This window comes from Mchenga conophoros, linkage group LG11 (genome assembly GCF_057382185.1).
Source record: "Mchenga conophoros isolate Kocher_MC1m ecotype Shallow Benthic linkage group LG11, M_conophoros_male_GT1.1, whole genome shotgun sequence".
Classification (NCBI taxonomy): Eukaryota; Metazoa; Chordata; class Actinopteri; order Cichliformes; family Cichlidae; genus Mchenga; species Mchenga conophoros.
The window spans coordinates 35,804,453-35,822,260 of NC_140536.1; the positions used below are offsets into that span (position 1 = coordinate 35,804,453).

The following is a 17,808-nucleotide window of genomic DNA, read 5'->3' on the forward strand; positions in this document are numbered from 1 at the left end:
GAGAGACGAATCTGGCATTGATATCTGACATCACAACAGAGAGACGAATCTGGCATTGATATTTGACATCACAACAGAGAGACGAATCTGGCATTAATATTTGACATCACAACAGAGAGACGAATCTGGCATTAATATCTGACATCACAACAGAGAGATGAATCTGGCATTAATATCTGACATCACAACAGAGACACGAATCTGGCATTGATATCTGACATCACAACAGAGAGACGAATCTGGCATTAATATCTGACATCACAACAGAGACACGAATCTGGCATTGATATCTGACATCACAACAGAGAGACGAATCTGGCATTAATATTTGACATCACAACAGAGAGACGAATCTGGCATTGATATCTGACATCACAACAGAGAGACGAATCTGGCATTAATATTTGACATCACAACAGAGAGACGAATCTGGCATTGATATCTGACATCACAACAGAGAGACGAATCTGGCATTAATATTTGACATCACAACAGAGAGACGAATTTGGCATTGATATTTGACATCACAACAGAGAGACAAATCTGGCATTAATATTTGACATCACAACAGAGAGACGAATTTGGCATTGATATTTGACATCACAACAGAGAGACGAATCTGGCATTGATATTTGACATCACAACAGAGAGACGAATCTGGCATTGATATTTGACATCACAACAGAGAGACGAATCTGGCATTGATATTTGACATCACAACAGAGAGACGAATCTGGCATTAATATTTGACATCACAACAGAGAGACGAATTTGGCATTGATATTTGACATCACAACAGAGAGACGAATCTGGCATTGATATTTGACATCACAACAGAGAGACGAATCTGGCATTGATATTTGACATCACAACAGAGAGATGAATCTGGCATTGATATTTGACATCACAACAGAGAGACGAATTTGGCATTGATATTTGACATCACAACAGAGAGACGAATCTGGCATTGATATTTGACATCACAACAGAGAGACGAATCTGGCATTAATATTTGACATCACAACAGAGAGACGAATCTGGCATTGATATCTGACATCACAACAGAGAGACGAATCTGGCATTGATATCTGACATCACAACAGAGAGACGAATCTGGCATTGATATCTGACATCACAACAGAGAGACGAATCTGGCATTGATATCTGACATCACAACAGAGAGACGAATCTGGCATTGATATTTGACATCACAACAGAGAGACGAATTTGGCATTAATATTTGACATCACAACAGAGAGACGAATCTGGCATTAATATTTGACATCACAACAGAGAGATGAATCTGGCATTAATATCTGACATCACAACAGAGAGAAGAATCTGGCATTAATATTTGACATCACAACAGAGAGATGAATCTGGCATTAATATCTGACATCACAACAGAGAGACGAATTTGGCATTAATATTTGACATCACAACAGAGAGACGAATCTGGCATTAATATTTGACATCACAATAGAGAGATGAATCTGGCATTAATATTTGACATCACAACAGAGAGACGAATCTGGCATTAATATTTGACATCACAACAGAGAGATGAATCTGGCATTAATATCTGACATCACAACAGAGAGAAGAATCTGGCATTGATATCTGACATCACAACAGAGAGACGAATCTGGCATTGATATCTGACATCACAACAGAGAGACGAATTTGGCATTGATATCTGACATCACAACAGAGAGACGAATCTGGCATTGATATCTGACATCACAACAGAGAGACGAATCTGGCATTGATATTTGACATCACAACAGAGAGACGAATCTGGCATTAATATCTGACATCACAACAGAGAGACGAATCTGGCATTGATATTTGACATCACAACAGAGAGACGAATCTGGCATTGATATCTGACATCACAACAGAGAGACGAATCTGGCATTGATATCTGACATCACAACAGAGACACGAATCTGGCATTGATATCTGACATCACAACAGAGACACGAATCTGGCATTGATATCTGACATCACAACAGAGAGACTGGATGTCAATGTCAGAAAGATGACTGTGATGTCAGAACCCTCTAAATCTTGTAATTTACAGATGGTAAATGGCCTGTATTTGCATAGCGCTTTACTAGTCCCTAAGGACCCCAAAGCACTTTACACATCCAGTCATCCACCCATTCACACACTGGTGATGGCAGCTACATTGTAGCCACAGCCACCCTGGGGCGCACTGACAGAGATATTTAATTCCAAATGATTTGACTGCATCATTGCGTCTTTGAGTTATGACCCAAACTCTCTATCAACTTTGTGAATAAATTCACGTCCCCCTGTGACCTCATAATTACACCACAGTTCAGATGGCATGAATGAGTCATGAGGTCACACCAACAGTGACAACATCAGCAGTGACATCACTAAAGTTGCCAGGTGAGTCCATAAATAGAACCCGTGACGTGGAGCAGGTACCGCCGTTTTGGACAATGCCACGACGCAGGTATAGACGCAGACATGCGAAGTCTTCTCGCCCCGTTCGCAGACACAAGAGACCCCACAAGGCCTCGGGTGTCCGCAGGCGTGGGAGAAGATACCGTCGCAGACATTAGACAATCTCAATAAACATGTAGGATGAACATCAAAACTTTGGTCCAATCAAGTTTTTTTTAGATAACATATGTTGTTGTTGTTCTGTGTGTGTTTGTTATCAATGTTGTGGAAAAAAGTTAAGCTTAGTAAGCCATCAAGCACTGATCACTCGTAGAAGAGCACCAATAGGAGACAGAACTAATTAGAAGGTGTTATTATTCAGTCTGTACATCGAATAGAAGGCACTAACCACAAGGTGATCCTCAATTCATCTCTGTGTGAATGTGAACGGGGCGAGAAGACCCCCACTAACTGCATGTCCCTAGACTGTGGGAGGAAGCTCGAGAGAACATCCAGACTCCACACAAAGACCCCGGCCTGATGAGGCTAGGGTCCTGAGTTCGATACCCTAAACTGAACGCAGGACAGAGGAAGGGATGGGTGATGTTCATGTGCGCCCAGGTGTATGATGTGGCTCTTTGTCTGTGACTGGTTGGCTGTCCCAGCCCTGGCCCTTCATGTATTTCAGTAATGTCCTTTTCTCCCGTCTCGTTTCCATGTTTTTCCCTTGTGACCCATTCCTTCTGTCACGTGTGTTTCCCCCCCAGCCATCATGTTCTGCTTGTGCTTAGTTATGTCCATGTCTTATCTCCTGTCCCCTTTTCCCTCTGTATGTATTCACAGTGTACGTGTTCCTCGTCGGCTCGTCATGCTAAGTCTGCGTGTCTTATTCCGTCATGTGTCATGTATCACTCCAAATCTCACTGACTTTAACTAATAATAACTGTTTGCTGAGTGTTATGTCTAAAAGGTATTGCACAATCGCCTCTAGTAGAGGATCAGGTTTGTTTTCCACTGATAATGGATTTTAACATGACTGACCAATGATTGTGGAGCACGTCAATGTAGGATCTTATAAATACAACGAGCAAACTTAAATGTTTTAAAATGTTCAAAATATTAATATATTATATTTCTGAAGTATGACGGAAGGAAAAAGTTACATTTTTTTCATATTTTAAAAAAAAATCCATGGGTTTAATGGGTCCATCATCACTATATTGAGGGCCTTGTATAATAGCCCAACTGCAAAAGTAAAGATTAACGGTGAACTTTCAGATGCTTTCAAGCTTGAAAGGTCCACAAGACAAGGATGCCCACTGAGTCCACTCTTATTTGCTATTTTTATAGAGCCATTGGCTGAAAGGATTAGGCAGAATGGTAACATAAAAGGGATTAATATCACTGGAAGTGAGCAGAAATTGGCCTTGTTTGCAGATGACATTTTGGTTTACTTATCAAAACCTACCGAATCACTTATGGAGCTCATGTCAGTGTTAAAGGAGTATGGGCTATACTCGGGATATAAATTGAATATACAAAAAACACAAGTTCTTAGTAGCTTTTATAGCCCTCCCCAGAATCTGCTCAACAAATACAAACTAAGCTGGGACAAAAGAACTATCAAATATCTGGGCATAAACTTATCAATGGATATAACTAGCTTGGAAGAAATCAACTACCCCCTACTTAAAAAAGATATCATGCTAAATATTAGCAGATGGTCTATCTAAGCATTTCTTCTAGAGTGGACATCATAAAAATGAATATGCTCCCAAAGATATTGTACTTATTCCAGTCTGTTTCTATAGAAAACCCTGATAGATACTTTGTAGAGTGGGATAGGACCCTCTCAAGATTTATATGGGCGGGTAAAAAGCCAAGAGTTAAGTTCAAAACACTTCAGCTTCCCAAAGATAAAGGAGGATTAGGCATCCCTTGCCTACAGGATTACTACAGGGCAACACAAATAAGAAATCTGGTGGGCTGGTGTAAACCCGGATACTGTTCAACAGAGACACGAATCTGGCATTGATATCTGACATCACAACAGAGAGACGAATCTGGCAATGATATTTGACATCACAAATTTAAATGTTGGTATGGTTAAATGTTATCCTGTGTGACACTCACACATGCATACACATATACAAGTGTCTGTAAACTTTGATATATCTTTCCTACAGGATCAATAAGAATCCATATGGGTACCTTCACCAGCAATAAAAGGATCAATATTAATAATCCCCTTGTTGTTGGCAAAGATGATGTTCCTGATATCATCAAAGCTCATGGTAAGACCTTGCACAAAGTGATACGTGTAAAATAAAAATGTTTTTTAGTCCAAAATAATCTCAGCAAAGTCCTCTGTCATTTTTTGCTAAGCTGTTCACAGCTAAATGATTTGAAAGTCCTTGGAAGATAAATGCTACCAGGAACGTCATTTCATTTGTACTTTTAGCACGATTAAAGTGTTTAATCTATAATACTGAGTAGACTTGCAGTCCTTTAAATTGAACTGCACATGTTTCACAGACACAAGTTACACAAACAAGGAACCAAAACAGTGGATGAGGTTGGACACATTAGATGGGTGGTCTCTTAACAATAACTGTCCTTTTTCATGAGACAAGGATATGCAAAACAATAATTTATAACAATCTTCAGATGTTTGAAAACTAATAGAATTTTGAAGATGTGAAAAACATTTCTGTGCCGCTTTTCTGCTAATGGTATACCTGTAATTATGGCAATGGACTCAGTTTCTTGGCCCAAGGTTGCTGTTTGGCTGCTCACTGTCTATATTACCTTTGCTCTGTTGACTCATTAGTTTAAATCCAGAATTTGACGACTACTGTCAAATGTTTCTGCTCTAAATTTTTAGTCAGTTGACAGACCACATGTTTACTCCAGGGGAAGAAATTCATCTTAACTCCTAAAACAAAGAGAAGTGGAGAGAATTTCAATATTTAACTGTGTTTCAGGATCACTCATGCTGATTGCCTGGATGACCACAGGATCACTCGGCATGATGGTTGCCCGATATCTAAAAAAAATGGCCAAGGGAAAAAAAATGTGCGACAAAGATCTCTGGTTTATGGTGAGACATCATAGACAAAACCATGTATTATCTTTTCAATGTGGAACCAAAGTTTTTGTAAACTAAACTAGGCTTGAAAATAACTTAAACTTGGTGTGTTTCCAGAATAAATTTCATGACTAAAAATATTAACTTCATAAGTAATTTCAGATATCCAATCCAATCCAAGATATAATAGACTTGTAAGACAGCTTGGTCCAAGCCTAATGTTATCTGGACAAATGTATTGGTTTAGCTGCCACAGTATCATGCTGTATTCTTTGTGTTCCTCCAGGTCCATGTTGGAGCAATGTGTCTGACGGTAGCAGCCACAATCATTGCTTTCATCCTTGTGTTCGTTCATTCTCAGGACTGGTCTGGGGTTAGTACACTGACTCTGCTAGATTCTAAGAATCTTAGTTAAGTTATGGTTTTGTACTATTCATTACAGCGACAATCAAATGATAAAACCGTGTTTCTCTGTAATAATATTTATTTTCTTATTTATTCCAACTAAATTTTATGTGTTGTTCACACAGAATTGGGGGTAATTGTTGAATACAAATTGTTGATTATATGAATGCAAATACCCTCCAAATTATGTTGCAACATTTAGATTTCATTTAATCCCAGTTTTTAAACCCTATATTTAAGTACAAATGTATTTATATAGCACTTTTCAAGATCATTTCTGCAAAGTGCTTCACAATCAAAATAGTTAAGTTAAAAAGAACTCCAAACGTTCCTCATTGAAGATTTAGTTGATATTGCGTGGACATCAAGAGTTTTAATTACATTAGGCACAAACAAGGACTTTGTTTTCTGTTTGAAGAAAATGATCAGCCATTCATTTTTTTAAATAGTCCAAACACCTATGCAAGACCTGTTGCTTAGAAAGTGCAAAGAGTGTGTTTATACACCACTTTGCATTTAATCCTTAGTTACTCTCTGGCTCTCGTCCATAACATTTTGCCTGTCGTGTCTCCCCATCACCTCCAACCAGTTGCAGCAGATGGCTGCATCACCTGAGCCTGGTTCTGCTGGAGGTTTCTAACAGAAAAGAAGGGAATATTTCCTTCCCACTATCACCAAAAGCTTGCTTCCACCAGTTGTAGTAGTGATGCAGAAACATTATGCCTTTTGACAACCAATCCACATATGAACAGGTTCAAGAAATAATTTGAGGGATAAATGGAATCTGTGGGCTGCATCCAGTTAGTTTCACTTTAGTTTTTTATAAAACAGTCATCTCATGGTGCTTTACATTAGAAGGATGAGCCAAGGGAGTTTAATATAATTCAACTTAATATGAATGCGATAACCATACCAACCAGGTATGGACCCCTCCAACCCTTGGCTTTGGTGTGCAGAAACAACTCCCGTGTAACAGTAGGACCCTCTGGCAAAACCAGACTGAAGGAGGACGATCATCTCCAGCTTTTGGTTGTGATGTGATTGTAGAAGAGAATAGCGACACCATGTAAAACCTAAAGGACAAAATGCAAACTATGGAGATGACAAAAAGTTGGTGCATATTTATAAGCCAATATTGCAAGTCATTAAGACAAAAGGCAAGTGGAGCAGAAGTGCCCCTCATGGGAGGTACATCTAGAAATGATTAAGTTCTCATGGTACTCTCAAAGGTACTCGTACTTTTCACTCTGGGGTTATTTGTGGAAGCTTTACCTTCACTTGGGTAGTAGAGCAAGTCATCTATCAAACAGAAGGTCCATAGATCAATCCTCAGCTCCTCCAGTCTGCAAGTTGCATCCACAGGCAAGATTAATATACCCCTTCAAAGTGTTTTTTTTTCTTTTCTCTTGATATTCATTAAGCACTCTTTAGTTGTGTGTTTCAGCTCTCAGACTGATATTTATGCCCCATGATTAGCACTGTTAATGTGTTTGGTATCCAGGGAGCACATCCAGTGTTGGGGTGCCTGGTTATGATCCTCTCACTCATCCAGCCTATTGGGGCCTTGCTGCGCTGCGGACCACAACATCACCTGTATGTATCCATCTGTGTGTGTTTAATTAATATACTATATCATGCCTATACACATTTAAGAATACTCTGTTCAAATATTATTTAAAAAAAAATTAAAAATGGCCTCACTTTTTTTTTCTCTACAATTATTTAACAAATTTTGAAAACACGATAAACCAAAGGAATGGGGCAGTACATGCTTAATGACTAAATGCACTGCTCACTCGGCAAAGTGAGGTTATAAAGTTATTTGATAACCCTAAGAGTTGTATTCATACTTCAGCCATAAAAGTTTTTAAAATTTCAAACTTTTGAACCCGATAATATCCTTTACATTAAATGTATGGTATGATACAGTAAGGGAGTTCAGGATTGGCAAAGAGCTTGGTTTGCTAAAATGGATAGCCTTCGATGAAGAATTTAGACCAGGAAAATTGGATCTTGGTTTTAAAAATTGGAATGAAAAGGGAATCACAGCAATTTGTTTATTAATCAAAAAAGGAGAAATTAAAAGTTTTGAAGAATTAAAACGGGAATACAACTTAAATAACAAGGATTTTTTCAGATACTTACAGGTGAGAGATTACTTTAATAAAAACATAAAAATAGAGGAAGACAAAATCCATCCTATTATAAAAATAAATATACTGGCATATAAAAGTGTTATTCCAAAAACAGTGTCTACCCTATACAAATGTTTGATGGAATCAAGACAGGAATCAACTGTATATGTTAAAGTAAAATGGGAAAGAGAGCTGAGTGAAGAAATCACTGAGAGGGTGTGGTATGAAACATGGAAAGAACATAAGAATACAACTCACTCATTGAGGTGGAGAGAATTCATCTGGAAAAATCAAATTCGCTATTTTATTACACCTAAGATTAAAAATAAACAAACCAATACACAACAACAATGTTGGAGGCTGTGTGGATGGGATGAACCAGACCATACACACATTTTCTGGAAGTGCAGAAAAATTCACACTTTCTGGGTTAAAATTCACTCGGCTCTCTGTGATATATTAGGTTATATTATTCCTAGAACCTGCCTTGTTTTGTATCTAGGGTACTTGGAAGGTACTGTAGATGTAAAGGATCGTTACCTGGCTAAGATTCTCCTTTTGGCAGCAAAGAAGGCCATCACCAAAAACTGGCTTAAGACAGAAACACCAGGAAAGCAGCAGTGGGTAGCAATTGTGGAGGACATTATGGAGATGGAGAACCTTACATATAAACTGAAATTAAAGGAAGAACGCTTTTTGAAGGACTGGGGAAAATGGTTGACGTACAACGGAAGGGGAAAAAACAGACTGAACTGAATGAAGATGAGCATACAAGAAGAAAAAAAAAACGTGAAATGAACGATGGAAATGTTTGACACCACAGGCATGTTTCCTTTTTTTTCTTTTGTTTTCCTTTATCTTATTTTTCTAATTATTATTCTATATGTATCTATATTTTTATACATATATATTTGTTTGTTTCTTTTTCTTTCTAATTTCACTGTCTTGAGTTTGTGACTCTCTTTGTATTCTGTTATTCTGAAGAAACTGTATGCGTAATGGACAGGTGAGTTGTTCAAATAAATAAAATAAAAAGTTAAAAAAAAAAAAATTTCAAACTTTTGCAAAGTGTAGCCTGCATGTGCTTTATCAGAGCACACTTTCACACTGAAACACCAAGTAGGAAACTAATTTGCACATGACTCGTGAAAGTTATTCCTTCCTCTTAGTAATAATGGTACTTTTAATAAATATAGCCTGGTTGTAGCTTTGGAGGCCAGACTCAGTAAATGAAATATTTTTTAAGTGAAATATAGATTTAGTAAAATTGTATGTTCAGTAATGATACTTGTTTTCATAAATTGGATGCAGGAGAAATCTTAGACAAGAACTTCAGAAGCTGATGATTTTATAGTTCTTCTCTTTTCTTTGATAGGAGGTATCTGTTCAACTGGACACATTTTTTAAATGCGGTGGTAATAAAATCTATAGCTGGTAAGCTTGTGTTTTACTTCATTCTACCATCTTGCATATATGCTAACATTTTCAATAGCAGACACACTGTCACCCATGCTGCTCGTCTTAAAATGCCTGCTTCTTTGTGTCACACAGTGGCAGCCATATTTACAGGCCTGGACAGGATTGACAGTGATGATGGGTGGCTATTGAAAGTGATGGGTGGCTTCTTTGCCTGGGAAGTTCTCTTCATCATCATTTTGGAGGTCCATGATTGGGTAGTTAAACACAGAGGTAAGCCTTTTTTTTTGCATTTCAGTGATGAAGGAAAAAATCATCACTACCCATATACACTTTAATGACAAAAACCAATCTAGACCCAACAGTCCATTTGCACGGTGAAGAGCCACCTGATCAGTTCAGCAGCATTTAGCTGACTGAGCGAAGAGTATAACCCCTGTACACCTCAGAATGTGGTTGGATGGGTAAAATAAACAGCACTGTATCACAAGATTTTCTGTGTATAACACAGCAGCATCAAATATTTGTCACGGTACGGCATGGCACACCGTGGAAGGAGTGGGGAAGGAGGACCCAGGCGCGGTGCTCTACGTATAGACAGTGTTTATTTACAGAGGGTGATATCAAACAACAATAAATCCCCGTGTTTCTCCCCAGACTCCCGTGTCGTGTCCTCCAAGTGCTCTCTGCTCCCGTGTCTGCACTCCCGGTGCTCGCTGCTCCTTAAGCCTTCCACGCTCCTCCTGCGGGAAACAATAGCGGCAGCAGTCAGGACACTGAACAATGGCAGGCATACACTACACGACCAAAACCTAAACTGGGTAACTAACGTGGAGTCCCAAGCAATGATCCCGCGTCGGTGGGAGCTCCAAGACTCTCTTAAGTAGCTCCCCCGACGAGGCCTGATCAGCAGCAGGTGTGTGGCTTCGGGTGTGGCCAGTCCCCTTGCAGGGCCACACCCTCCAGGCCTGACGCCGCCTATAAACAAGTGCTCAGCCACCCACACACACATATACACAAGCACAGGGAAGGGGGAGCAACACCAAAATACACAGCAATAATAATAATAATAATATAATACATGACTGCTCAGGGATCCTGGGTCGCCCAGTCCCAGGACCCTGACAATATTGGTATTTATGAATTGATGAGTGAAAACGCGTAAGAATGTCTCAATGGTAGTCTGCTGGAACAAAAGCTGTTACACTTTAACTGTGCTGAAGTACAGCGACAAAGGAATCTTTATCTTTCGATTTATTAAATGCATGAAAATACTCTGGGAATACTATACACGAAGGCTCAGCTCATGCACCACCAACCTAATGTTATCAGAGAGAACTTGCATTGAATTGTCTCAACTGAGACTATCCAATTTTGGACACGTGTAGTTTGACAATGCTGTGGCTCAATGTGTGGCTCAGTCACACAAATTATTAAAAAAAAATATGATCACAACCTCTTTGTGTCTACAAAAACTGGTTAATGTTTGGTGATTTTTAAAAAATGTTTTACCCCCCCGTGCCGCACACACTTTCCATGACCAATGGCAACTTGACATGCTAAATGTTTACATAGAGCTTCCAGCACATTGTTATCGTTCTGAAAGTTGTTGTTTTTTTGTTTTTTTTCAATCACCACAACTACTCAACTCGACTCAATTTTATTTAAATTGATTTCAAATTGTTCTTCTTCTGTTAAAGCTTAAAACTAATATCATAACTCAACCTGTATAAATAAAATGATTAAAAACATAGCTGACTGCTTTAGTTCACTTCAGTTAATGTGCCCTGCAATATTTCACTGTTCTTTGCTCTGGGTTTCAGATGATACTGCTGATCAAATGGAATCAGCATTGGTAAGCTGAAAGAAATATAAAAGCAAGCAATCACTGATTGCCACAAGATGGAGTATTTCTAATATAATTTTACTTTTTTTGTCAGGTCAAAGGTGACAGTTGCCTGATCGCTGTGTACCTTCTGGGAAACCTTTGCTTTTTGGTGGCACTTCTGGTTGGAATTGGAGAAAAATGAGCAGCAGCAGAATCTTCCAGAGTGTTTCCCTGTAGTTTTGTTGAATTTTATCATCAATTTTAACATACTTGATGAGAGACTGCACTGGAAATTCAGACCCACTGATGCATCAGTTGGCGAATCCTGGAAAGTTTCTCAGTAATGTCTTTAAAAAATATTACTTATGTTTTTTTTCTCTTTTGCTTTTAGTTGATAATTAAGGTGTACTTTCAATCAGCATTCAATTTCACTGGGCCAAGCATTACTGTCGTGTGTGTGTGTGTGTGTGTATAATATGTCTCACAGTTGCAAAGAAAGAAGTAGTTTCAGTCGCCTTTAGCCTCCACTCTGGCTGCCAGGTAAACCAGTTTCATTTTACAAGCTGGTTACATTTTTTAAGCCAAACAGCAATTTTGTATTAAAAAGTACTTTTAACAATTTTTCCTTTTACATTTTTAAATCAGGTCAACTCGACCCACATCATAATGGGAGGGTTAAAGCCCTTTTCACACATTAACATCTGTTAATATGACAGCATCTATGTATGAATCTGCACCTTTGTCACTTTCATTTGAAAAAAAAAAAACTGTCATTGATTCAGCTCCTGAACTTCCCATTTAATGTACATTTTTTCATATATTTCTAATAATCTTGCTGTCAATAACAACTGACAATAAGACAACAAATTTTTAACTTCATTAAATTGAAAATTATGTATGTCAGTGTAGTAGTGTTAAATGCTTACCAGGTTCAGATGCAAATGAAGAAACTCCACTCAGGCAAGTCTGCTGGACCAGATGGAGTGAGTCCCCTCAAGGCCTGTGCCCCCCAGCTTTGTGGAGTCTTCCATAAACTGTTCATGCTGAGTCTGAAGAGGGTCCCAGTGCTGTGGAAGACATCAAGCCTCGTCCCTGTACCAAAGACGCCACGTCCCAGTGGCCCCCAGGATTACAGGCCTGTGACACTGACCTCCCACATCATGAAGACCCTGGAAAGGCTCATCCTGGACCAGATCTCACCCATTGTCAGACCACATCAGGATCCCATTCAATTTGCTTACCAGCCCCGTCTCACAGGACGCCATCATCTATCTGCTCAATCGTGTCTACATCCACCCGGACCAGCCGGCGAGCACTGTGAGGTTCATGTTTTTTTTACTTTTCCAGTGCTTGGTGATAAGCTAACAGCGATGCAGGGGGATGCTTCTCTAGTGTCCTGGATTGTTGATTACCTGACAGGAAGACCACAATATGTGCGTCTTCCACATTGTGTGTCTGACAAGGTAATCAGCAACACAGGAGCACCATAAGGGACCATCCTCTCCCCCTTCCTCTTCACCCTCTACACCACAGACTTCAGCCGCTGCACAGAGACCTGCATCTTCAGAAGTTTTGATGTAAATTTGTAAGTTTTGATGTAAGTAAATTTGCGGTCAATTTAGACTCAATTCAAAATCTCCTACTTGGGACGAACACTAAATGTAAATAGCTGACTTTCTAAATAAACCTATCCATCTTTGCAAGGTCAATTTTTGCTTTCACTAAATTCCAAATGTTTAGCCATAATTAGCTTAGCTGTCCTACTCTTGTTACTGCTCTTTCCTACTGCTGTTACAATCAAATGAACATCTCTGCAAAGATAAATTAGCTGAGACCTTAGGTTGATGGTAGTTACTAGCAAACACAGAAACGTACATACACTATATAGTACAGTTCTATGATACATCACCAAATAGAACAATTTGTGGCAATGCAGACAAGCAGAGAAACAGTTTAATTAGTTGAATTTGTTCACTTGATCGGAGGTGTGTTTCCTGCAGATATACAACATCGGATCTCAATGATTTTAAATGAGTAAAAGCCCTTGTGCGTTTAACCGGATTATTTATACCTTTAACATTCCAGCTTATAAAACGAAGAGCAGATGACTTTGCGAGCTTGCCATTCAGGTACCAAAATGCAGGTGCAGAAAAAATATGTCCCAACCTCTGGAATAATAAATCTTTCGTGCTTGAATCGATACGGTCCAATATCGTCTTTTCAGAGCTAGCAATAGCTCTCATAATCTCACTCATGTCATGGGGTGGTGCCTCCGGTCTGTCCTCAGCATGGTCCTGTCAGGATCTGACGGCGCCCTGACCGGTCGACCTGCCTGTGTGTGTGTGTGTGTGTGTGTGTGTGTGTGTTCACCCAGGGATTGACGGAGGATTTACGGACACTAAGGAAGCACTTGGAGGAGAGACGGGCACTCACTACCACGCACGGGCTTACACGGAAGGAGGGACGCACTATCACCATTGTTGCACATTTGAACTGTTGTCACCTTGCTGCACTGTAAATAAATGCACTGTCATTATTTCTGAGCTCCGCGCCTGAGTCCACTCTTTAACAACCGTGACAGGTCCGAGGCTTTTGCGGCCTGCTCTTTCCCCGATCTAGTTTTGCTCATATTTCGTACACCGTAGCCTTGAAGATGTAAAAAGTGCCTCAGAGCAGCACACGGGCGTGTTATCGTACTGTTGTTAAAAGTTCGTTAGTTTTGGAGCAATGGAATTATGAAACAAGTTAGTCCATTGAGGAGCCCTGTACAACACGTCTTCACATGGCTACCAGACACGCCCCCCGTCATTTTGTTATTATTCAATTCAGAACTGCCCAGACCAGACACAGTGACGTTTCACCAGAATCCCTTTGATCTCTGGTCTTCTTTATGACATCAGCACACGAAAACCTATAAATAGGGGAGAGGTTCTCACTCTTGTCAGTCTTTCAAAGAGAGTGGAAGAATTCACTAGGCAGGAAACTACTGGAAACTTGCGTTTCTGACACAGTTGACGGTATTTTTAAAAAATCTTTTAGTTGGTACAGAGATTTAGCATCAACTTCAATTTGAAATATGAGTCTGTCAAATCCTGTTGTATGCAACATGAGAGCCGAGAACGAAAAACTTAAACAGCAAATCAAAGAGCTGAAAAATGAGAATAAAACTCTCAAACAACAAAACTCTACCATACGTGACCTTAAAGTCGAGAACGCCGACCTTAAGGAGCAAAAAAGAGAGCTCATAAATGAGAACAAGATTCTCCAAAAAAACATTGAAGTTCTCTTCAAACGAAGTGGGTTCTCTAAAAACAAGAGGAAAAGAGACCTGCAACTAGAGAATGAAACAATTCACTTCAAAATTCAAGAGCTGGAATATTGGAACCAAATTCTAAAGGATTTAAACAGCTCCAAAACCAAAGAGATCCAGCAACAGAAAGAGGTGATGCAGGAAATGGAGGCAGAAATCAGAGAGTTGCAAAGCAGCAAGACAGGCTTGGTTATAAAAGTGGGAGACATGGAAAAGGACAACCAGTCTTTAAGAGAGGAAAATGATGTGACGGTAAAACGCATGTGTGAGCTGAAAAGGGACTTTGAAAAGGAAAAAGATGACATGCAACAGGAAATACAGGCTGTTAAAACTGAGCTCCATCAGGCAAACACAGCCTTTAAAGAGTTACAAGAGAGTGAAGAAAGAAAAAGGATCATGAATGAGGAAAACAAAACAACGGACAGTGAACAGCTCAGACAGACCCTGGAACGCCAATGCTTTGCACATGAAATTGACATATTGAGGCGGCATAACGAACTTCTTGAACAGGACCTCCAGGAGCTTTCCAAAAGGAGTGGTGATTCTCAAAAAGAACTGAAACCACACGATGAGGGTGTGAAAGGAGAATCACGGATCTCCAAAGCCACTGAGAAAGACTCCGAACATGATTTTGAAGTGACCAACAGAGAAAAGGAGTTGTTGTGCCATGAATTTGAGGAAATGAAAAGAGAGCTTGAAGAGGTCAAGAAAAATCTGTATGATTCACAGGAAGCCTTGAAAACAGAAGACATGGCGTTGCAAACCCAAGCTCAGACTCCCAAAGTTTCACAGGAAGAACATAACAATCTGATAAACAACTACGATGTCCAAGTTGACATACTCAAACAACAAAATAAGGCCTTGGAAAATACGGTTAGTGACCTTACCAAAAAGATGTGGAATGGACGGGAAGCGATGAGACAAATGGAAAAGAACTTTCAAGAACAAAGGAAGCTACTCGAAAATCTCCGAGGAGAATTCGAGGAAATTTAGCACAACTACGACTTTGGCCCTCCCTATTAAACCTGGTTAACGCAGGTTCAATAGGGCTATAACTTAGACAATGGAAGTTCATTTGATTTAATTGGCCCAAAATGAGTGACTGCACCCAGACACTCAGTAGCAAAAAAATTACAGAGATTCAAGAGAGAAAACTGTTTCTGCATAGACTCCTATAGTACTGCAAGTCGTGTCATCGCTTGGTGTCCTGCATAGAGTGCAGGTTTAAGGTATCTACGTATCTTTCAGAATTAGAAGCTATGCTGCGTCAGGGGTTATAACAGCTGTGCCCCCCCCCCCCAACCGGTCGAGGCAGATGGCCGCCCCTCACTGAGCCTGGTTCTGCCGAAAGTTTCTTCCTGTTAAAAGGGAGTTTTTCTTTCCCACCGTCACCAAGTCTAAGGAGCTTGGAGAAAAGCGCCTGGACTTCTTTAACTTAAAGAAGTCCAGGCGCTTTTCTTTCCAAGCTCCTTAGACTACTATGGCCTTGATGACTGATAACCTTCACAGACACTGTCATCAAGGGTTTGCTCACAGGGGATCATCTGATTGTTGGGGGGTTTTCTCTCTTATATTGTATGGTCTTTACCTTACAATATAAACAGCCGAGAAGCGGCTATTTTTGCGATCCGGTGCTTTAGAAATACATCTTAGCTGAACTGAACTCCATAACATCTGGACCGAAATGCCTACACACAACGGTAGGCATTTCAATCAAGAGCTCTGTCCAAAACGTTCAATGACAAGCATCAGCACCAGGATTGTTTTTTAGCTCACCAACAGTTCATGTTCCCTACCCATTTTTTATTGTAACTGCAACTTTGTAAGACTGGGTTGGGAGATGTTCTTGTGGTGAGCTTTTATTTACATAATTGGTTTCTTTAATAGTGAAATAAAATTAATTTGTATAACTGGAAACAGCGTTCTCCTGTGTGATTATCACATTGTATTCTTTAAACCATATAACAGAATATATAATATATATAATTTACTCATAGTAATATTAATATCTAATGTGATTGAGTTTCCTTATCTCTACTTATGTGCTGATGTGTTCACTGAGGCCATTGTATGGTCCATTTTGGCTGCATTTCCATGTTTTAAACATGAAATTTGCTTATTTAAAGGGTGTCTCATGTATCTCTTATGCAGAAATATGTGTTGCCTAGCTGGACAAATGTAGCACAGGTCTACTATTATTGGTCACGTGTGTTTTCCCCCCCAGCCATCATGTTCTGTTTGTGCTTAGTTATGTCCATGTCTTATCTCCTGTCCCCTTTTCCCTCTGTATGTATTCACAGTGTACGTGTTCCTCGTCGGTTCGTCATGCTAAGTCTGCGTGTCTTATTCCGTCATGTGTCATGTATCACTCCAAATCTCACTGACTTTAACTAATAATAACTGTTTGCTGAGTGTTGTGTCTAAAAGGTATTGCACAATCGCCTCTAGTAGAGGATCAGGTTTGTTTTCCACTGATAATGGATTTTAACATGACTGACCAATGATTGTGGAGCACGTCAATGTAGGATCTTATAAATACAACGAGCAAACTTAAATGTTTTAAAATGTTCAAAAAATTAATATATTATATTTCTGAAGTATGACGGAAGGAAAAAGTTACATTTTTTTCATATTTTAAAAAAAAATCCATGGGTTTAATGGGTCCATCATCACTATATTGAGGGCCTTGTATAATAGCCCAACTGAAAAAGTAAAGATTAACGGTGAACTTTCAGATGCTTTCAAGCTTGAAAGGTCCACAAGACAAGGATGCCCACTGAGTCCACTCTTATTTGCTATTTTTATAGAGCCATTGGCTGAAAGGATTAGGCAGAATGGTAACATAAAAGGGATTAATATCACTGGAAGTGAGCAGAAATTGGCCTTGTTTGCAGATGAAATTTTGGTTTACTTATCAAAACCTACCGAATCACTTATGGAGCTCATGTCAGTGTTAAAGGAGTATGGGCTATACTCGGGATATAAATTGAATATACAAAAAACACAAGTTCTTAGTAGCTTTTATAGCCCTCCCCAGAATCTGCTCAACAAATACAAACTAAGCTGGGACAAAAGAACTATCAAATATCTGGGCATAAACTTATCAATGGATATAACTAGCTTGGAAGAAATCAACTACCCCCTACTTAAAAAAGATATCATGCTAAATATTAGCAGATGGTCTATCTAAGCATTTCTTCTAGAGTGGACA

The 17,808-nt window shown here is 39.4% G+C and overlaps 1 protein-coding gene across 1 annotated transcript; it reads left to right on the top strand.

The window, feature by feature from the left end:
* Positions 1 to 4,549: 4,549 nt before the first annotated feature.
* LOC146564884 (ferric reductase 1-like) lies at positions 4,550 to 13,564 on the top strand. The gene is made up of 8 exons (XM_085292672.1): positions 4,550 to 4,709; positions 5,400 to 5,515; positions 5,790 to 5,876; positions 7,410 to 7,501; positions 9,419 to 9,477; positions 9,595 to 9,732; positions 11,283 to 11,314; positions 11,400 to 13,564. Exons 1-8 carry the CDS (start codon positions 4,619 to 4,621, stop codon positions 11,487 to 11,489), a joined length of 705 nt encoding a protein of 234 aa, XP_085148798.1. The 5' UTR covers positions 4,550 to 4,618; the 3' UTR covers positions 11,490 to 13,564.
* Positions 13,565 to 17,808: the final 4,244 nt, after the last annotated feature.

Excerpts from the sequence above, each read along its gene's own strand:
- LOC146564884 (XM_085292672.1), top strand. The coding sequence starts at position 4,619 with ATGGGTACCTTCACCAGCAATAAAAGGATCAATATTAATAATCCCCTT. Across the intron at positions 5,516-5,789 it reads ACAAAGATCTCTGGTTTATG|GTCCATGTTGGAGCAATGTG; the intron begins GTGAGACATCAT and ends GTGTTCCTCCAG. Across the intron at positions 5,877-7,409 it reads ATTCTCAGGACTGGTCTGGG|GGAGCACATCCAGTGTTGGG; the intron begins GTTAGTACACTG and ends TTTGGTATCCAG.